Here is a 23310-nt window from a genome sequence, read left to right as displayed (position 1 = left end):
CTACAGACTGGCTGCAGCAAAACACAGTGCTGAGTGTGGCTTCCAGAGTGTCTCTGCTGCACTTTCACCCAGGGATGTCAAGGCTGTTTATAAGCAAGAATGAAAATCTGCCTAAAAGAGAGGAACTAAAGAGTTCAGAGCTAAATGGAGTTACCCTTTTTACAGATAAGAATAAAATTCATTTGCCTCAGGCCTTAAAGCCTGTCAACCAGCAGTGCTGCCCAGCATAGAACCCAGCATCTGTGACTTCCAATCCTGCACCATAATCACAAGACCACCATGATTTTACTGTTCTATAAAATGTCTGAGTACCTAATTACATTAAAATCGCACTTGCTCCAGTGTATACTATCAAACCTAAAAAACGCATACAAATTGTTTTGTAACTCTAGCAATAACAGATTAAAAAACAAACAAACAAACAACCCTGAGGCCAATATACAGGAAAAGGAGGAAAAAAAAAAAGAATGGGAGAGGGGGGAAGTCAGAATAGAAACAGGGAGAAGATATAGCAACAAAGCCACAAAGCTCCAAAATCAGCTTGGAGCCTCAAACGTCCCTTTTAACTTTGCTCACAGCTGGCTGCTCCCATCCTGATATTCCCCTTTTAAATTAATTCTAGCAGGCTATTAGAGGCTCTTACCGAGATAATATTGTAAAAGTCTCAAGTAGTTTATTTCCATTTTGCTTCTGGGCTTTTTATTTTTAACTCTTTATCTCCTAGTTCCATAATTCATTCCTAATTCATAACTACTAGGAAGCTTAAAATGTTTACTATTGGACCACACAGCACACATATAGGAAAAGGTCTTCCTCAAACAAAAGAAAATATTACCTCTGCAACCCAAACTCCAACCTCCTGAAGTTTTTCCATTTTCTATAAAACAGTTCTGATGCTCTTCAACCATTGAGAGCTCAGAAAACTAAAATAATCAGGACCTAGAATTAATACTTGAGTCCAAAACTAACTTCAAAGAACAGTACAACATTCTCCTGTATTTGTTGTGGGCATACGGACTTGTTACCTTCCTTGTACTTGCAACACTAAGTTGCAGCCGTAGGAGTCCAAATGGCAAGGGGTGTTTGCTCCTTCCGAACCAATCCACAGTGTGCTCTCTTTCCCATTTCTTCCAGGAAAACCAAAGTCAGACCACCTTATATCCTACAGCAATGAGAAGATTATTTATGTAAGCTGTTGAACCGATTCATATCTTACCTTCAGTTCTCCAAGTCTTGGTTTCTCTCTCCACTGCTTAGTTGCTCTTTATCCACAGCAGCTTTTGCTCCTTGGTGGAGTTCCTGCATGTATGGCCTGTACCCCTTCCTCCAAAATTCTCATCTCTGGTAGCATTTTTTCTGCAGACATCCTTCTTTTTCTATGTGACTACATAGCCTCCTAGATCTTCAGTTCTCATCCCAGTCTTTCATATCACTCAAGTTAACCCATTTGCTCTTCAGAAGGACTGACCAATTGCTTTTGGTATCTGTGGCTTCTTTTCAAACTCTTTTATTTCCTTTTTCCACTCTTAACCATCCACCCAAGCTGAGGACTGCTTTCAGAAAAATTCTCATATATGGCATTTAAAAAATTAATGAAAGGAAGGAAGGAAAGAACCCCTATTCCCTTTTCAAACCAATTTCATAACCCATATGGCATATTTGCTCTATCTTTCCACCTGTCTCAGCTTTCTTCATGTATTCTGGAAATGCAAGACTCTACCCCATCTCTGACCCAGTGATATGTTCCTTTTTAGAAGTTTCTTATTATTTAATGGACAAATTCTCCTCCTGCCTCCACAGTTGCAAAGGCAGTGCACTTAACTTGATTACATGGTAAGAAAGGGCAAAAGAGGTATGCATGCATATAAACATGACCCTGGAGCTTTCCAGTCCATTGATCCTCCCATAAGCAATCCCTTGGGGTTGGCAGCTGGAACAAGGCAGGAAGAGGTATTTTTCAGATAGCTCAAGGGGGTTGCAGCATGGCTCTATATAGCTTGGATAGAGCCTTCCCATGTTTCTATAGCTCACCCTGTCACCTGCAGAGCCTGATCATTTGTTTATTGGAAAGCACAGTATCACAGTATGCTAGAGATTGGAAGGGACCTCAAAAGATCATCTAGTCCAATCCCCCTGCCGGAGCAGGAACACCTAGATAATGTTACACAGGAATGTGTCCAGGCGGGTTTTGAATGTCTCCAGGGAAGGAGACTCCACAACCTCCCTGGGCAGCCTGTTCCAGTGTTCCGTCACCCTCACTGAGAAGAAGTTTCTTCTCAAGTTTAAGTGGAACCTCTTGTGTTCCAGTTTGTACCCATTACCCCTTGTCCTGTCATTGTTTGCCACTGAGTAGAGCCTGGCTCCATCCTCGTGACACTCCCCCTTTATATATTTATAGACACTAATAAGGTCACCCCTCAGTCTCCTCTTCTCCAAACTATAGAGACCCAGCTCCCTCAGTCTTTCCTCATAAGGGAGATGCTCCACTCCCTTAATCATCTTAGTTGCCCTGCGCTGGACTCTCTCCAGCAGCTCCCTGTCCTTCTTGAACTGAGGGGCCCAGAACTGGACACAATATTCCAGATGTGGTCTCACCAGGGCAGAGTAGAGGGGAAGGAGGACCTCTCTCGACCTACTAACCACCCCCCTTCTAATACACCCCAGGATGCCATTGGCCTTCTTAGCCACAAGGGCACAGTGTTGGCTCATGGTCATCCTGTCGTCCACTAGGACCCCCAGGTCCCTCTCCCCTACACTGCTCTCTAACAGGTCTTTTCCCAACCTATACTGGAACCTGGGGTTGTTCCTGCCCAGATGCAGGACTCTACACTTTCCCTTGTTATATTTCATCCAGTTATTCCCTGCCCAACTCTCCAGCCTGTCCAGGTCAAACAAGGCAGGAAGAGGTGTTTTTCAGATAGCTCAAGGGGGTTGCAGCATGGCTCTATATAGCTTGGATAGAGCCTTCCCATGTTTCTATAGCTCACCCTGTCACCTGCAGAGCCTGATCATTTGTTTATTGGAAAGCACTTGAAGTATAGTGGTGTCTTTTGGCTGGAGCTGCAGAATGAACCTTAGGAAACAGAGATTCACTTCCTGGCTTCCTGATGGCCTCAGGCAAATCACTTTATCTCTCAGGTTTATTTTCCCCATCTTGAAAAAGAAAGTAACAGTATTTGTTCCATTTCAATAAAGCACATTGGGGTCATTCACATCACCTAACTTCAGGAACTTAATTTAAGCTTGGCTCTCGCTCTTGTCAAAGCACTCTCATTCATGCCTTGGAAAAGCCTACCTCTCTCTGCTATCTATAAAGAGAAAATAGGAATCCAGCCTCCTAATTTAAGTATGTAAGCTAACTGCTTCCAGACAGGTGGATGGCTATTATTTGATAAGATTTATGGATGAGGAAAACTACAGCTAGACAGTATTATAAGGATGACTTCACCATGACTCTGCATCAGGAAACCCTCAAAATGAGCAACAGCCTTCCCAAAAATGAGGTATTGCTGGAGATTTTGGATTTCAAAGTTATTGATTTTTAAGGCATAATTTGAAGAAAAAATCAGATGCATAATACAAGCATTTGTCAAAGGCAGCAAAAAATCAAAAAGTTGCTCCTATAGATTTCAACAGCCATAAAATTTAAAGTCCAATACAACTATTTCAATGATAAAGTTAAGCATAACACTGTCTCTGCCCTTGAAACTCACACCTAAATAGGTTTGTATTTTGTTACAGTTTAAGTGGAAAGAAAGCACACATAATCAATATTAGATTTGGAAGAACTTTTTGGAAATGCTCAGCTGCAGTAAATAGTTGAAGTGATTATGGGTAAAATAGTTTTTAACCAATGAACTGAAAAGGAACTGGTAGAATTACTGAAATCTTGTCACAGTGCACTCCCTTCTTACAATAAAAAGACACAGTAAGAAGAAATGCACTAAAAGGTGTTCCAACCATAACAGATGGCACATTACTTGTGAATTATATTTATTTCATTTGCTGCTTATAATGAAGTTAATCTGTACCCGTATGTCACTTTAAAAGGTCTCATTTCTATTTAAACTTCACACATGTATCTTGCTTCTGATTTATATCTCAAATTCTGTAATGAAATATCAACTGAACAAAAAATGTAAGATGCTAGATACTGCTCACAGATTAGAATTATGGAATCATTACCTTAGCCCACACAACTGTAAATGATAAACAGTGCAATCTAAATTTCAAACAACTTCTAAATGGCCCTATTAATCACTATAAATAACAGTGCAGTTGGCCTTCTTTTCCCCTTCAAATCCCCTTACGTAAATCTAAATAAAATATAAAAAGAAAACAGGTGTTATCAAAATCAAACAAGAATGGAAGAGAATTTCTACCAATAATTCTTTTGGCTGATACAAATTGTGTAGCAGTGTTTCAAAAGCTGTATCAGTCAGGAACTGATAGGTGCATTTCACTCCCATGCCTGTGAAACTGGCAGATGACATACACCATATTTGCTTGCATAACACCATTGATTTTTCCCTTCCCTGATTCTGCTTAAAAAAAAAAATCCATGGCATAACCATTACATGTGTCTATTCCAAAATTGGAATACAATCTGTTGCTTGTTATAGGTCAGGCGATGAGGCTGTGGTGTGACACCTTAATTTTGTTCTTGAATGGGGCAAAGGGAAGAAGAAGGTAAGAAAATGGTTGTTTCCTTCAACTGTGTTTTTATTGACCAAATGAAGCTATTCAGGTCTTCTGAGCTTGCTATTATCTCATTCCATAAAACACAGAAAATGCTGTCTGTTGAGGCAGAGGGAAAACCACGGCAGGACCACAGCTAGAGGAAGTTACACAAAGATCCAGGGAAGCCTGAAACATCCCTGAAGCTCCCAACTTAGTTCAAACAACACAGCCCAGTATCAGTTGTGCAGCCCAAGTTTACTTCATCCTAGTTGTGTTTCAGTGTGCTTGGGAAGGGAGGGGAGAAAGAAAGGTAAGATGGTCTCTGTGCCCAAATCTTACAGTCAAACCTACAGAACAAGGGAAAAGGAGACACTCTGAAAAAAGACGAAGCACTTTAAAATACTAACTTTCCTGGTATAAGAGAATAAAATACATATAAGGAGCACGGGAAATGCTTTCTAAGGAAGTAATTAATTTGAGGGGGTTTATCAGTTCATACAGTCATCCCAGTGATAGTGTTTGCATGGAATTATGACTTGAAAGTATAAAAATGAATAGTTGAAAGTATAGAAATGAATAGTACGCACAGAAAAATTTGAAAGTATAGAAATGAATAACGCTTCATTTACTATTCTTTCTTTGTATCTTTGGAAAGACTACACCTTTTGTATTGTAATCCTTAATTCTGTCATTTTATAATTTGCAAGGAGAAGTAGCAGGAATGTAGATGAATCAATACATTGAAATAGCAGACAGACATGGAGAAAGTAAAAGGAAATACCCCAGGTTTCCTAATTTCCTAATACTTACAATTGGAAATTACCATATATTATGTACTTCCGTGGACAGGTTACTTCATGTATTTGATTGCCTCCACAGGCAATCAAGACATAGTAATCCCACAGATGCAGAATCAATCCTCCTTGCAAACAGTTAATCTAACTATATTAAGGGAAGAAACTGAGCTACTTGAGAAAATGAGCCACAAGGCAAAATATAGAGCAAACTCATGTTACAGCCTTGCTGCTACAAGTGAATCCATGCCACTAAATCCCCTGTCCTAAGCAGAGCTATTAATTCAGGTACCTTTTCAGGTACAAGGTGGATGTGGGGCAGCTATCAGGGTGTCAAGTTTCCAACATGCCAGGCCTGTCGGCTGCCAGTCATCTTCACACCCTATTCCCATCTCACTCCTGCCTTCAGCAGAGGTGAAGGTAAGGTGTTCAGCTGCAGAGGTCACACACATGACTGTGCTTCCAATGTCTGCCCAGTGACAAAATGATGCTGAGCTAAATGGGAAGGCAACACTGCCAATCTGGTAGTTGTTTTTGTCACTTGTGGTGGGTTTTTTAAGCATACAAGGGAGACCCAGATTCTTAGATGGCTGCCACTTGCTACCAGTTCTCCATTAGCCTGAGAGCCAATGGTTTTTATTTCAGATTTTTAAAATAAACTGCCAAAGGAGCAGAGAGGAGATAGCAGTAGAGGTTTCAGAAACTACACTAGAGAGCTTGCAATTATTAAATTAGGAAGAAATAATATTAATGTTTTACCTGGAAAAATTCTGGCTTGTCTTCAAATATCCTGGCAATGTATTTGTAGTCAGCATAAGCCCAGTATTTAGAGAATTCGTAACAACTGAATGGTCCAGAGAGACAAGAAGGCTGCCCGCAACTCCAAGCCAAAAACTCTTCAAGTGTAGCCTTCACATAACTACACCTGGTTTCAAACTGGGGAACTAGAGCAACAAATGAAAAGCCAAATATTACACAAGCATGCCCAGAATCAGTAAAAATAATATGTAGTTTCTCTCTCAGCTCTGGATAATGCAACATGAGATACTGAGTGGGAGTAGGTGACTTGACTCTGGTCAGTAACATGGTTCTCATCACCGAACTCATAATTATAAGTCTGAGACTATTTTTTTTTCATTAAGGCTTAAGTGAACGGCTGTTACCTTGAACTTGCTGTAAGGTAAAGGCACACCAACAGTTACTGTTGTTCATGTGCAAGGCACCCTTCAGCACAGTAACTCAATAATATGCCCAAGTTCCCTAAACAACTCAGAACCTGTCCTTTTCTTCATCTCCCTTCTTAAGTGTGAGCTGCAAATGTGCACACAAGTATTTGTGTACCCTTTACTCTGTCTCCATGAATTTATGTAGACGGGCATGTTCATTTTCCCCTTTCCCTAAAGCAATTAACAAAATCAGCACAGTAATGCGGAGGAAGCAAATTATGGAGCCACACGTGTGCCAATGATCTATCTAAAATGCTGTGAGTCCTTACTTTTCATTTGACACTAACAAAAGCATATTGTGGTGTTCCTTGGCAGACATAAAACTATCAGTCAGCAGTGTTTTGTTCCCGTCATGCTTTCGTCAGGCTTACTGATAGAGCTTTCAGCTCATGGTCAGGTCACTTGGAAGGTCTGCAAGATAACCCATGTCACCCACATCACAGCATACTTTAATTGTGGATTATCAGAGATCTTCATTTCCCACAGCTGCTAACTGTGTCAGCTTCAAAAAGACTTATCCAGTGTTAAAAAATACTACTTTACTGTAGTACTGTAACCACTACTGGGGAAAAATTACTGCAGCCTCCATGACTTGACAATGACTGCAATTTAACCTTGTACACCTTGCATAGAGCTGCTCAGAAATGGAATCCTTTCACTGTTGTGCAGCAGCAGCTCTTCATTCTTCATTTCTCTCTTTTTGTTATTGCAGCAATTCCCATAGTCATGCATTTGTTCTTATTCTCTCTGGTTGGAAAAACAGCTTTTACAGACCTCTGTCACTATCATTTTGCCCTTTTCCATTGTAGTAGCCTAGGCGGTAGTTTCCTTCACCTCATTATCAAATTCATTAACTAAAAATGTAAGATAAACTGCACTATTCAGCAACCTGTATCCTGGGTCTGTGTGTGGAAAGGGCTCCCTAAGAACTGAATACAAGACATATAAATCACCTGCCATAACCAAACCCCCCTATATCTGGTTCCCTGTCTGTATTGCAGTCCAATGCCCTCTCCTGATAGCCAGTCATTAATGCAATGCACATCATTTTTCTAAAAGCTGGTCTGATGGAAAAATTAGGTAGAAGATACAATCACTATCTGTATTATTTTGATGAGAACAAAGAGTGCTTAGAACACTACCTTTTATCCAAGATTACTCAGGAGCAACTGTTTTAAAGGCAAGAAATATGCTCTTTCTGCCTCACAGGGTGTTTCACTCTGAGCTTTAAAAAAATAAATCCAACTATGAAAAGCAAAAGTATCTTCTAGGATGCAATCTTCTCAGGACAGAATTCTTGGTTTAATTTATAACTTGTTCCGTTCCAAGGTGTGGGTGCTTATAGAAAAAGAAATATAAAACATATTTGGGCAATCTAGACAGATTGCTTAAATGGATTTGTAGACTGTAACTAGGGTGAAAATGTTAGCAATGGGCAGCTGAAAGCAAGAACATTATTAACCAGTTTGCTAACACTTAATGACTGAAAGATTAAGGTGTTTCATAAATGATAAATTGTAGATTAATCTCTGTATGTAAGTCTAAAGTTACCACTGATGTCTGATGACATGGTATATGAAGACATGACAGTCCTCCTCTCTCCCACTTAATACCACATATTCAAACCGAAGAGAAGAAGGGAGAGAGGGAAGAAGTGCTCTTCCGAGGAAGCAGCTCCCCTCCTTAGTTAAGGTCTGGTCCTGAGAGATGCCAAATTCTGTTCCACTCAGAATGACTGTTTGCAATGTATATACATTGCAATGCAATGTACTGAAGAAAGGATAACAGCCTTAGGAAATACTCTAAAGCTCCAGTAAGAATGCAAGTGAAATGTCTCCTCCATTTCTTTAAGCTTGAAAGAAAACCAAATGTCTATTCACAGCTGCTGGAGAATTAAAAATATTTAAATGAATAATCCAAGAAAGAAATAGCCATTTAATACTATAACAAAGCACAGACACATTAACAAACCAGAAAACTGGCCATCCACGTCCAAGTCCAATAAACACCTCAAATCTCAGCTTTATGCAACTGTCAGTGTATGATATTTGTACTGTATTTTCAGCCTCCTATTCAGCTACTGAGTCTACAGCCTCTACTGTGAGAGTGGTGAGACACTGGAACAGGTTGCCCAAAGAAGTTGTGAAAGCTTCATACCTGGTGATGTTCAAGGCCAGGTGGGAAAGGGCTTGGAGCAATCTGGTCTAGTGGGAGGTGTCCCTGCCCATGGCAGAGGATTGGAACTAAATGATCTAAATTCTAAATCATTGTTTATAACAATTCATAAAGAATTGTTTAGGTTGGAAAAGAAATTTAAGATGGGCTATAATGCCACCAGAAACTACTTCTGTAGCTTTATTTCTGTACCTTTATTTCTTTCGTACCTTTATTTCACTTCAGAAAAAGAAATCTTTTAGCGTGGTTGGAACTAGATGGGTAGGGATTTCCTGATTAATAGCACCTTCATTGTTTGTGTAATGAACACTGGTACTCTTCTCTGGAGGTATCTTATCTCTGTCAACACTTAATCCTCTGTATTTTTTCCCCTCTTATGAACACATGTTGTTTAACTTGTGTATCAGACAGAACACTACCAAACACACAAACTTAGGTAGGTACATATAATTCACACAGATAATACTCCTGGGTCCCACATTTTCCATGTTTCAAATGTGCCTTCCGTGTGCCTCCAGAGCTTCTAAACTATCAAGAAAAGCAAATATAAAATCCAAGCAACTCCAACCAAGTTGCCCCATTTGCAACTTTTTTTACATTAAAGAATATTTGGGAATGCCCACCCATGCTGCAGATATGGCACTAAAGAAAGATAAGAAGTTGTCATAGTAAGAGGTCATAAATAATTTTGGAGCTTCCATATGAACCCTGTGGCTTAAATAATCTCAGAAACTCTCAAGCCAAAATACACCTACAAGCACAACAGTTTATTTCTTGTAGCTGTTTCCAACTCAGTGGCAGGACTGGTCCTGTCTAGTCTTAGGGCAATTAATCTACTGTAAACATGGGATAAATATTCCTATAAATAATAAAATACAATTTTAATTGTATTCTCCTGTTGCTTTCTCTAACCACATCACTGCCTCTGTTTCATCTGGGAAAGTTAGCAACAACATTAAGAAAGGGAGGCCCTCGCTAAAAAACAATGTTAAGCATGCAAGAGTGAGATCAGCCATCTTCCAAATGACAGTGGCACATAAAATGTATTACATTATTTCATACTCTGAGATGGCTTGGCTAATGGCTTGACTAATATATCCTTACAATGCAAATTTTTTATAACATCACTGGTTTCATTCAGTTACAAAATAAACCCTGAAGGCTCTACCCATCTTCTTGAAGACATTTCTAGCTCACATTAGCATATAATGGAGTTCCTGGAGAAAAATGATTATTGCCTATGGATTGATGTCTTTAGAAAAAAAAGCAAAAATACAGACAGATGCAACTTCCAGATACAAGTTCCAATTTAAATTCACTTTATATCCCTAGTGACTGCAAGTTATTGTTATGTGATGACTCTTATCTACTTGGTAACATCAATCCATCGCTTAGCTACGTAACACTCCAACAATCCCATCAGAAGCTTTCCCAGTTGACATTAGCATTTGACTCTCAAAAAGTGCCTACTAATGGAGAGTAGGACCAAAACTACCCTTTTACCTGGTAAGCTTTGTGTATTACAACCGAGATAACAGGTATCAAGAAAAATGTCACATATATGCAATGTCTTCCCTATTGGCAATGGGATGCCTTTTACATGTAGTACAAGAACTGGCTGATACCTTGTTAAACTATAGAGATGTTGGTGTTAAGATGTGTATCAACATTAATTCTACACCTCAGTTATCCCATCTGTAGAAAATGAATAAACAACATCTGTTTTCCCAGGAATGGCATAGGAATCATTAAACTGTGATGGTAAAATGCTTTGAAATCCTAAACACCGCACATTTTCCCTCTACTACTTCTTTGTGTTTCATCACTTCTCTTGCAAAAATTGAACATGAAATAATATGGTCATGATGCTGTAAAGAAAGCAAATTTCACACAGTATTGTTAAGTAACACAATGTGATGAAATTCTACCACTTCCATATGAACTGGTAGAGTCTCTTCTGCAGGCCCTGCATTCCAAGAAAGAGGTAGTCCAACTAAATAAGATTAGAAGAGTACAGAACAAATAGCTAGGTAGGGGTCTAAAAACATGACTTATATTGAACATTTCTGAAGACTAGGGAAAGAAAAAAAAAAAAGACTGAAGGGAGACAAGATACTTTAGGGAAAAGGGAGAAAGTGCACAGCAAAATGTATTTTGGTATGTGGTTGGGAGGGCAAAGGATGTACAGGGCGCAAAAATAAAGCAATGCATAACCTCTAAAGTGGCTAGCAGACTGCCACCTTGGAGCATGTTTCCTGTACCTCCCCTTGCTGTTATGAAACTCTGTCCATGGATAGACTATGACTAACGTTGTGTGACTGCAGGCAGACATTGGTTGCAGTATTTAAAATCAAGTGCAAAAATTGTTTTTCTCTCATGGCATGTTCCTAGATACCTGAGTGAATCTGCAGAGTTAGAGGTGAAATTATTGTACTGGTGTCAAGTGATTTTCTTAATGCTTTATACTTCTATAGCATCTTTCATCACAGTACCTTAAAGTATTGAAAACCATCACAGCCTTACAAAATCTCTGGAGAAAGGTGAGAATTATCAGCATTTGACAGATAAAAACCCCCAAGATAGACTGGTTAATTGGCTAATTCTTTAATGTACTCAGGATGTACTTTGCAGATATGGGAACTTAGGTCACATGAACAACTGAATCATGTTTAAGACCAGAACCAAATACACACAGTACAAAACAAGGAAAGAACACTGAGATCACAGAATCATAGAATGGTTAGGATTGGAAATGCTTGATTCTTGTATGTTAGTGTTACCCACCACATATCTTCCTAAAAATAAATGATAACGGAGAGTCAGAGACTTGCAGAAAGTGAGAAAGAGTTGTAATGTGTAATGACTATTCACTTCAGTCTCACCTAAACCCATGGTCTTCAGGCCTAGCCTAAACTGGATTGTCTTTCCATCCAACACAGCAGAAAGATATTTTGCATTCCAGTGCAGGGCTGGCCAGTCACCAACCATGTTACAGAAGACTGCAGGTTGCTGTAGAGACATCACAATTTCCTTGGTTTTCTCAGGAGTAAATGGCTTGACATCTTCACCTATGTAAAGAAAAAAACGGCTTTAGAGAGATGATTTATGATACATGAAGTGCTGCCTACCATCAGCCTACCACAGCCTACCACCACCCTACCACAGCACATGAAACATTAAGAACGTGTTGTTCATGTTGTTTTCTTACACTTGTAGATATTTTTAAATTTCTACTGCAAACACTGAAAGAACATTCTTACACTAAATTAAAGTGGTGTATTAGCACATAAAATGTAATAAAAAAATAAAAATAGGCATGTGTTTAGAATTTTCACTTGCAGCTTAGGCAATAAAGCACTGCAGCCAAACTGCTTAGGATTAGGCTAGCAATAAAAAATCCTTACAAATAATGTCCAAGAGTTTAGAGAACATAAATTTTATGAGTAACAGTCTTCCTGCATGGGATTCTTTCCAAAAAGTGTAACTCAGTGTCAGAGACAGAAAACCAGGTTCCTATGCATTCAATTTAAACCAAGGAACAGCAGCATAACCTAGAGAGCAGGTATTTTCTTTTCATCTACAGAATTTTAGAAAATGGCTATCGTGCCAATCCAAAACCTAAACTAACCCAAGATTTCCATTTACTTCATTTTTGTTCACATGCCCCACTGAAACTGTCAAGCTGAATAAACTCAGCACTTTCAGGACAACTTTTCTTTAGGGATATTTTGAGAAGGAAAACATTTTAAAAGAAAAAAAAACCAAACTCAACACATAACAGCTCCACAGAGCTGAAGCAGTGCACTACAACTCTGGATCATAAAAATACCCACTCATTATTTTAAGCTCTACTGAAGTTAACTCATCCAGAAATTGTATCCCTGTAATACCTAAGATTTAACATACTGAACTGATACATCTGGTTCCCCATAACTCCTAGCAGCTCATTTACAATAAAAAAAACTTAATTCAATCATTTTATTTAGGAGTCCAATCATGGTCTGGTATGCACAATGGGTTAAATCAGTACAGGAGAAAAAAATCCTATTTCCTTCTGGGTGCTCTCCCTGTGTGCGAATGGTGGGACAGGTAATGGAGAAACAGCCAGTCCCACAGAGGGCAGCCCTGCAGTGCCAGCTGGGGGAAACACAGAAGACTGACTCACTGGGAACAAGGGCACCAATGAGGGTTCTTCAGGATTGTTCCAAACATAGACTTTAAAATAAATACATGCATGCTGAAGTGCAAATGGTAGGAATAAGAGGAGCCCTGTGCATGCTCCATGCCATATCTCTTTGGTGACTTTTGTGAGTCCCAAAGGGTTTATACTACAGCATAGCTGTACTTTCACTTTTCTAAATTAAGCTGCTATCGTGACACGAATTTGGTGGGAGGTATCAGGGCTGAGGTCCCTTTTCCCATGGACTTCCAGGGAAACTGAATCCCTCTCTCCTTTCACTCATGAAACTCCATCCTGAAGCTTTAAAACTAAGCACCTCTGCTATTTTAGATTCACAGAACATAAAATTTTTAAGTGGCTTCCCTTCTTTAAGGCAGATGACAGGAGTGAGTTTCTTTTCCACATTTCCACGTTTCTTTTCATGTGCAGAGCAACACTTGACAGGATGGTGTTGCTGTGACACAGAGATGTCTACGACTCTTGGCCTTCAGTCTCACGCTCCAGCAACTTGCACAACCCGGACATAAGGAGGCCTCATGGGGACCATATGTCTTACCATATGGTCTTCTCTATCCCCAGAAGGAGGCTCTAGGGGTTTCCGAGCAATAGGTCAGTACACCTAAAGGGAGTAAGTCCAGGTAAGGCAGAAAGACCATCTGCAGACACAACAGCATGTGCTAGTGAAGATACCAGGAGCTGGCTGTAGGCATGGTAAGAGTTTAAAGCTGAGCATAATTTTTCAGTGACACTGTTCAAAGACTAAGGCAAAACTCAGTCCAGATCTGAACACTCCTATGGGGGTTTATAAAACTTCTTCTGTCTTTAAGCAGTGCAATTATAGTATCATACAGAGGCAGCTTTCATGATGACGGAGCTGGCTGGCCTTTACATTCCTCTCAGATTTTTCAACTCATAAAAATGAAATTTCTATTGTTTAGGCCAATTTTATCACCAAATGGCTGTCTTTTTGACTACTCAATCATTTTTGTTTTAAGGTCAGTACATTTAATTATTTTAGAATATAAAAATCCAAAGAAATGCAAGAAATTCGTGCTTTTTTTTTTTGAGTATTTTGTAAAGCTGAGTTTCATTGCAAAAGCTTCAGGTTTATCCTGTAACTTCAGTCAACAGTTCAATCTGCTGAAAGCAGAACTTTTACTGAGAGAAACAAGAAGATTCACTGAAACCAAGCGTTGATTCTGTGTGGCTTTCTAATGTGATTTCCACATGCATATTGTGCTTTTAAAAGGTGTGGTTGCAACCCCAGTGAATATACTGTAGGAAGCACAGAGCTCAAGAGTTTGTATAAATTCATACAAGAGTTTGTTCAAATGCCAGACAAAACCCACAATTAGACAGAATCACTGAATGGCTGAGGCTGGAAGGGACCACTGGAGGTCATCTAGTCTAACCTCCCTGTTCAAGTAGGGTCACCTACAGCACATTACTCAGGATTGTGTCCAGATGGCTCCTGAATACCTCCAGGGAAGGAGACTCCACAGACTCCCTGGGCAACCTATTCCAGTGCTCAGTCACTCTCACAGTAAAGAAGATCTTTCTCATATTGAGATGGAACTTCCTGTGCTTTAGTTTATGCCTGTTTCCTCTCGTCCTATCCCCTGGCACCACCAAGAAGAGCCTGGCCCCCTCCTCTTGTCACCTACCTTTCAGATACCTACATACATTGATCAGATTCCCATAAGCCTTTTCTTCTCTTAGGCCAAACAGGCCCAGCTCCCTCAGCCTTTCCTCATAGGAGAGATGCTCCAGACCCTTAACCATTCTAGTAGCCCTTCCCTGGACCTGCTCCGGGAACTCCATGTCTCTATTGTACTGGGGAGCCAGAAACTGGACACCTCCTAATGCAGCCCATTGGCCTTTTTGGCCACGGAGGCACACTGCTAGCTCATGGACAACTTGCTGTCCACCAGACACCCAGGTCCCTCTATGCAGAGCTACCTTCCAGCAGATCTGCCCTCAAACTGTACTGATGCAAGGGGTGACTCCTCCACAGGTGCAGAACCCTGCACTTGTCTGTTGAATTTCAACAGGTTCCTCTCTGCCCATCTCTCCAGCCTCTCCAGATCCTTCTGAATGACAGGGCAGCACTCTGGGGTACCAACTGCTCCTCCCAGTTTTGTAGCGTCAGCAAACTTGCTCAGGGTACATTCTATCTGAGTATATCTACTCTACTGAACATTTGCTGGAGGTTTTTGTCATGTCATCATGCTTTATTCAGTTGTAAACCTACTCCCCTGTAAAAATTAGAAACAATGAAAGAGGACAGTCTGTTTAAATAAGATGCTAATCATTCCTATCTTCAAACAGTATTAAAATCACTGTTAAATGAGTATACCTTTTCTGACATACATATAATCACATACAATACATATGATACAATCAGCAGTGAAGTCTGAAATGTTTCAGAAAAAGTAAAGCATTAGATAAATGAACATGAGTGCTTTTCTCCAAAGACAAAGGGGGGATTCTTGCTGACTTTGTGTGAAGATGTGTCTTGATTCAGCTTTATGTATTCCTTGGCAAGAACAGCAGTCAGCTAGACATAATTATTTTCCCATATTTGTCATGCACATCTAAATGCCTGTTAAAGAAAAGGCACACAATGAAAGGTAAATACCATATTCTGTTATCAAATAGGTATTATGATAATTTGGAGAACTCTGCTTATGACCAACAGACTTCTGATTGAACGATATGCTGTAGGAGCAGTGAAAAGTAATTAGAAGAGATATCTGAAGACATCTCTTGAAAGACAGATTAGCAGAAAAATGTGTAATGTAAAATCATCGTTAATATTTTCCTTAGTTATTATCATAGCTTCACAGAGACCTCATAAGCTAGGCTCTTGCTTCTCAGTATCTCCTAACCTGAAATGGATATAATTAATAGGCAAAACCTGAGGTGGTATAGCATGTATAAGGGCTAACAGTTTGGACACAGATGTTTATCAGTAAAAGGCATATTAAAAACAAACAAAAACAAAAGTGTTGCAAAGAAACAAAATGTCCATGGCACATCTTGGGCATTACATATCAAATTCCTACACGAGATCAGGTAGCAGGAGAGACTAGAAATGCGTATTCCCTTTGAAAGAAAAGCTCTGCAGGAGTCTTCATTTTCTCAGTTGTACTCTGACCCAAAAGAGAAAAGGAATACTTTAAATTAGTTCCTTCTATCAGGCTCAACAAATGATGTGCCTTCACAGTACAAAAGGAAGCAGGAATAATTTGCCACGTTTTGACTTTACACAAGGCAGTATAGAATCCAGCCAGGAACTGAAACACCAAACCAAATTTTAGCTTGAGTTTTGCAACCATGACAGCTTATATAATTGGCGAGAAAGGTAGGTGTTCTGTAGAAAGGTAACACATTGTGAAATGGAGATCTTCCAATTAAAAAAAACAAAGGTCTCCAGTCGTCTTTACGTGTGTTGTCAAATATGAAGACACATCCAGACTCAGCACTGAGGGCAAGTAAAAGAAAAGCAATGAATTGGCTAAGTACTTTTCAGTAGACTTTGTGCTTGTAAGAGAGAAAATAATTTAATGTTTCTGATTAACAATTTTTCTGAATAACTGAGTGGGATTTGGGAATAAAGAAGTTAGCACAGCAGGCAGTCTGAAGAAAAGTGGACTTGATCAGAGTTGTTCAGAAGTTTAATGTACTGTCATTAAAAAGTTAAGTGTACTGTCATTCATTTAAAATAATTTAGCACTTTATAAGAGTTCATTATTGTGTGGTAGTTGGCTTCTGCCAAAACACCCTGCTGCTTAAATATGAGATTTAATTAAGAGGTATTAAAATTATTTTCTGAAAGAGGGAGTACAAGGAAATCCTGGCAACGTATTTGGTATAAGAATCATGAAATTGTTTTTCTTGTAAATCTGTAATGCTTCATTATCCTTATTTCTTTACAAAAAATAAAAAAAGTTAAAAGCAAAATTTGGAATTTTGAATACACTAATACAGAGCAGCCAGGTTATTAAAATAACCAACTAACCTCCAAAATTTTAACTAACCAACAAACAGGAGTAGGTAAAAAGAAGATAGTGGAAAGGATGGGGAAACTCCCCAGACCAAAGACAAATGACTTGGTTTGGAGGTCATTCTTAATGATTTTGCAGTACATTAACTCTCTGTATTAAATAACAATTTTAAATAATCGGCATGTGATTACAATGTTATGCATTATAATCAGCCTACTCTGAGCAAACAGAATGCACCTGAAATATACAGGAGTAGTTTTCAGGATATACCACATGAACATCTAGGTATCACCTCCTGACCAGTTATTGCTGTTACTATTAATTTTTTACTCCAGAAATGTCAATACTGCAGATGCAGCATAGCCAGGGGGCATCTAACCTAGATTTGCATAAATATTTTGGCTACTGACAGATAGTTAGCAGTTGCATAGATCAGTCTGCACTGGTAAGATTGGCACCTGAAGCTTACTTCGGTAGCCTCAAGTTAACACACTCTTCCTTGCCCTCTGCATCTGCTGCCATGGAAGAGGGGTTTCCAAAGAGAAGAAACAGACCAAAGAACCTGTATTTACACTCATTTTCCTGTCCTCTTGTGGCAGGGCTGAGCATCTCACAGTTTTTCTAGTAAGCCTTGAGTGACTCAAGACATGAAACAAGATAAGAGTGTGGGCTATGCCCTCAAACCTCAAACTGTCCTTCTGATAAAGGAAATAGCTGACAGACTTCTTAGGGGTGGAATAAGAGGCCCAGCCCAGAATACAGCACTGGGAGGGACTTCCCACTGCTGCTCTAAGTGACAGTGTATCATCTCAAGCGTACCTTTATGAAATACCTCCTGAAATCCCCTAGGGCTCTTCCTAGAAAGCTCTTCCTGAAACACTGGCCAGCTTCTGCCTGTTGTCTCTTCTCCTTCTGTCCCCTAGCACACTTTCAGAAGACAGTTGTGTCCCTTTTCAGCTACTGAACAATACAGAATGATATGAGCTCCTCCAGTCTCCCCTAGTAGAAATGTTTTTCTTTCTCTCCTTGTCCTCAAAGCTCATGCAAGCATCTTCTACCATCTGAAATACCCCCTCCCACTCCCCCAAATACAAGAAAATTAGGATATGTACAACCAACAGAAGTCATACTAAATGTATTTCCAGTGAACTTTGTATCTTCTTCTTGTCAAAGTTGCCAAAAGCACAGTGAAACACAACAAAACTGCAGATAAATTCATGTTGGATAAATGGCACTTTATTTTCTTTTGAAGGAAAACACTATGGCTTTTAACCAAAACCTTCCACCAGGATATAAGAGTTTCTCCAAAGGAGAGACTGTTCTTCCTTAAGCTAGGCTGCTACAATTCCACCTTTCTGTCTGTTTGTGGTAAATCATACCCACGTGCTGCTGAGGAAATTCAGTAGCAAACCCATTTCTTCCCAGTACCGCACTGGCACTGATACGTATTTCCCACAACATTCCTTAATAGGTGGGAAATTTAATACAAAACTTAATACTCATGTAGCATTATGGTTGAAGGCAAAGCAACCAGCACATCAGGGAATTAACAACTATATTTCTAAGAAAAAAATAATTTGTTCAAGTTGTAAGTGAAGTTTATTTCTATTTCTTTTTCTATTCCTTCTTAGTAGTAAATATGAATGCACAACTCTTAAATTGATGAATGCACCATATAAAATTCTGTCAGAAACTGTAGTCATTTATGACTTTACTGTTGCACTATCCTGCAAACTTGACTGACAAGAACTTCAAAATGACAGCAACAAAAGAATAGTAATGTTCTAAAATGCACCCTTTTCCGATAAGCTATTGTAGTAAATAGTCAACAGGATTCTAAAAGTATTTTTTTCCCATAAGCCGCTGTAACAAATAGTCATTAATACAACTGCCTTTTGAATTTGATTGACAAAGGGGTTATGATGGAAGTGTTCATCACTTTGTTCAGTATTATAATACACAAGATACAAATTATGATTAATGCTGAGTCAGAGGTATAATTGTCAAAATGAAATTATACATTAAAAGAATAAAATAAGTACTTTTGATTTACATAAATTATTGCACTGAAAGAAAACAGAGAGACCCACCATATGAACCTCCAGAACAGCTTCTGAAGTGCACAAAAACCAATGTGCACAATCAGGGTATTAGATTATGGGACTGGCACTATTATATGAATATTGAACAAAAAAGCATAGCTACTATTCCATCTGTTTACATAATTTCATTTCTTTCAACATGGGTAAAACAAGTGAGTTTACCCTTTGTTTCAAGTTGCAATTTCTCTTTATAAAGGTTCTCACGCAGCAACACGAAATCTGTCTGTGAAAAACTGTTAACAGTGTGTGTTTTGAATCTTGGGTTTCACATAAAGAATGTAAAATCTTGCTTTGACATAATGTAGAGCTAAAGATACTTTTGACTTAATACAGCTCACCAAAATGTGAGCTACCAAGCTCTTCAAATTTAATTTGCAACCTTAAAATTTCATAATGTTAATTCTGACTTTTAATATAAAACATAAACTAATTTTTTACTGGAAAAGCACAACTTGTTACATAGAAGCTTCTTTCACAGCTTTATGATACAACAATCTGCTGCTAGTGATGTCAACATATCTCTACCATCTTCTCCAGAGATTTTGCTTCTCTTTTCAAATAACAACTGCCTGCAGAATATCTACAAACACCAAGAGCTAAATATCAGAAAAGATCTAGGCCCAAGATCTAGGGCCAAGACTCCACTCAGACGTGCATGAACTCTTGCTCTAACCAGCTGCACCTGCTCTTCTGGAGACTGAAGGTGACCTTTAACTTTAGAAGAAACCATAGTTGGGCTGCTGCTTTGAATTTTGGAAGCTTATTGCGATATGCAAAATTTACTAGAACTCAGTATTTGTCAACCTATTAGTATATCTGGAAAAGTCCTCTCAGTAGACGAGTTTCAATATTTTCAGATTCCTTTTGAACATTAATGTCACTCTGTCAACCATTTACTAATTCAGTATTAGTATCAGAAGCAGTAATGTCTTCTATATCCTGTCTTCAAAAGCACCCGGCACTTAGAAATCTAAAATGAGCTTCTGATTTTTTTTATTGCAAAACAATAAAATTACAAAAGACTAAAGTTGCACTTTTATACCAAGACATCCAAACTGCCTTACCTCATTGAAAAACTCTAACAGAAATAAAATCTCGTGCTACCATATCTACTTCTGAGAATCTTGTCTCTGTGATCACAAAGCACAGGATAATTTAATCTTAAAATCATATATGCCCACATTCAGAAAAGCACAGACACAGATAATCAATTTAGCCTCTTCTTTCTATACAGAATTACATAGTAGAGAATTACAGACAAACATTTTGTGAGCATTACGTCTTCAGTAGGCATCTGATCCCAAACATCTATCCAGACAGACTCATTTGGAAAGCACACAGCATACCTGTAGTATGGCAGCCAAGTGGGACTAGCCAGACCAACAGAAACAAACTCCTTGATGCTTATACCATTAATTATATCAGAGCAGTAATTAAGTTACTCCTTGCTGTTTTGACGTAAGACAACAGAAGAGCAATGACACAGTCTGATAAGAAATGAAAATCACATTCACCAGAGACCCAATAGACAGACCATTACCAGAGCAATATGACCAGCTGTTCTTGCTGGCATCGGAGAAAATGAGACCTACACTGAGGCAGCCTTCGCCCTAGGAGACAGCTGGAGATTTTCACCCTATGTTCCCAACTCAAGCCTAATACCCTCATGCGACTCAATTCATTTTCACCATCTTCAGGCTTTCAGGAATACAGGGAAACCAATCTCTGGGATGCAAAATACTCCACTGATGTTGTTTGCAGTTGCTTGAACATGTTGGCTTTAAATAAAATGAAAGAACACAGGGACCGTGGTCTGCTGAGCTTGGAGCTCCAACGTAGTATCCCTAAAATACCTAAGACACTGAGCCTGAAGGCTGTCCAAGTGAGGTAGGGAAGTAGCCATTTTCTCCAGTAGTCTGGAGAAAAGATACCATGCAACTTCCACCTCCTACTCACAGAAAAGACAATCTTAATCTGCTCATCATGAAGCAAGCGATGAATAGCAGAACAAGCAGAAGTGGATTACAAAATGCTTTAAATGTACTCAAAGCCCAAGACAGGTGTAACTTTTGCATATGCCTTTTGAGAGCTACAGTAAAGAACCTACAGCATAGTCTACAGGGAATCTGTTGAGATGTCTTTCATTGCCCAACCACAAAGGTAAACTCCATAAGAAAAACGAGCAACCCCAGATCTCCCTAAAGGACCTGGCAACAGGCTCTGACTTACCACAAACCTTTAATCATCTCCACTACAAGGGTCACTTTGCAACATTACACAGCCTGCAATCAAAAGCTATAAATGAATGCCCATTGGATAACATTGATACTTGAATTTAAGAATGAAATTGTTTAACTTTCATAAGCTGAAGATGTGTCTGTATTTTTGTTTCTTGTTGATATTAGAAAAAAGAAAGAAGCACTGTAAAACCTGCTGAAGTTCAAGGAAATTGCTGTCCAATGTTAGAACTGGAAGTCTGCCTACCGCTCAGTAGAAAAAGGCAAGAAAAGATGCTGAAAGATACTGAATGCAGAGATTGGAAGACGCCCACATAAAGCCCAAAACACAGCAGATCCTGAGCAACCTGTTCCTAAGTAACTAAGAAGAAATGAATGTCAAAACTTGATGAGGGAAGAATGGGACTTGCTCACACCTCAAAGGCTTACCTTCAAAGATGTTGTTTTAGACAGGGTGTAGAGAACCATTGCAGCTCCCTGCTACACTAGTGCTTTTTATGGCAGCTCTGAAACTACATTGTCACAACTCCAGCTGAAGTCTGGAGTTGAGGGAAATCCCTGGAAAATAGGCCACTCTTTGGATGCTAGAAGGAATATTAAGAATTAGAGCTAAATGTCACTTTTGGATCTTTGAATGAATTTTAGGTCCTGCCCATTTTGCGCCAAAATGCTTCTAGCCTTCATAGGGTATGCTATTGCTACTTGCCAGATCGCAAGATCTGAGTTGACACAAGAAAGTACAAGATTTTACACATTATGTCAGTTAGGAGTTGTTGGAAGATGTGTAAGAAACAAGGAGATGCCAAAGTTCACTGAATCTCTCTGAAGAAAGTCACACGGAGAGCAAACTTGTTCTAAAACCTAATGACTGGAGAGCAAATGGCACTTCCTACTACACTAGAACTGGGGGTTGCACCATGGGGGGGTACTCTCCTGAACTGCTCAACTCCACCATCACGATAGGTATGTTTAAGCTGCATTAGACTCTCCAGATGCCTCAAGGTTATAACAAACCTGTCAAAGCTTTCAGTTTATCTTAATAAGCCAGGCTTAAATCAGCATAGTCTAGGTGCCAACTCATAAGTGGATCAGCCAGGCCTGCCTCAGGGATGGGATGAGCATTTGGCAGCAATAACAGCTTCAGCTATGTAATTTTTATCCATCCTCACTAGTCTGTCAGAGCTCTAGGCCAACAACTCCTCCTAAGCTGAATTCTAGAAAGTTTTAGGCCAGACACAGGCAGATAAGCACAAATACAGGGATGCAATCACCTTGAAAACTTTGAGGTTTGAAATGGAGGCAACTACTAACAGATACACTATCATGGTTGGGCAATTAGTAACTGGATGGGCTTCTGCGTCACCATTTAGGATCAGGTCCTGCTATAGGCATGAAAGTTCTGGGCCAGGAGACAAAACAACCTTTCCACTTGCCTGAATACACATGCATTTTTTTCTGAGAATATTCAAATACCTTTAGCTACATTATAATGAGGTTAAAGCAAAAAAAGATTTCCCCACCCCAAATATTACAAATGTCAATAATGAGAACAGTAAAAATGTCACCACACAAAGAGAAATTAGCATATTTAGAGAAGTATTATACCCATGAGTGAAATAATGTAATCAGCTACCTGCAAGATAAAGCTAATTTGGTTTCCAACAATTTATCAACAATGCACTGCTCCTTTACATCAACAAATTTAAATGGTACCATATCCTGCAAACAAGAATAATTCACGCAGAATATTACACTGTGTTAATTAAATAGCTGGAATAGAAAAGGTCAGGCCATGACTGAAAAGCACACATATGGGTTGTGAAGCTATGAAAAGATGGAGTGATTTCAAATCAAGCAATTAAAATAAGTTATTTAAATCATTATCAAGTCAACAATAAACACATCTAGA

At 39.1% G+C, this 23310-nt stretch overlaps 1 protein-coding gene across 7 annotated transcripts in view; it reads right to left on the bottom strand.

The window, feature by feature from the left end:
- Positions 1-23310, bottom strand: part of HSPBAP1 (HSPB1 associated protein 1) — a 38929-nt gene that overhangs the window by 13776 nt on the left and 1843 nt on the right. For 4 of the 7 annotated variants that reach the window (XM_062607097.1, XM_062607093.1, XM_062607094.1 and 1 more), the window contains exons 2-4: positions 11758-11943; positions 6234-6418; positions 1026-1162 (exon numbers count right to left, since the gene is read on the bottom strand). In XM_062607097.1, coding sequence (XP_062463081.1) covers positions 1026-1162; positions 6234-6418; positions 11758-11943 — 508 coding nt within the window. Of the gene's footprint in view, positions 1-1025; positions 1163-6233; positions 6419-11757; positions 11944-13040; positions 13167-13611; positions 13675-17634; positions 18119-23310 lie in introns of those variants that run through there. The other 3 variants (XM_062607095.1, XM_062607092.1, XM_062607096.1) reach the window with 3 other exon arrangements.

The sequence above is a fragment of the Pezoporus occidentalis genome, unplaced genomic scaffold, assembly GCF_034315485.1.
Source record: "Pezoporus occidentalis ecotype Australia unplaced genomic scaffold, CSIRO_AGI_Poc_V1 ctg12, whole genome shotgun sequence".
NCBI classification, from domain to species: Eukaryota; Metazoa; Chordata; class Aves; order Psittaciformes; family Psittacidae; genus Pezoporus; species Pezoporus occidentalis.
The sequence above is the reverse complement of the archived record's forward strand: the minus strand, read 5'-3'. Positions and strand labels throughout refer to the sequence as shown.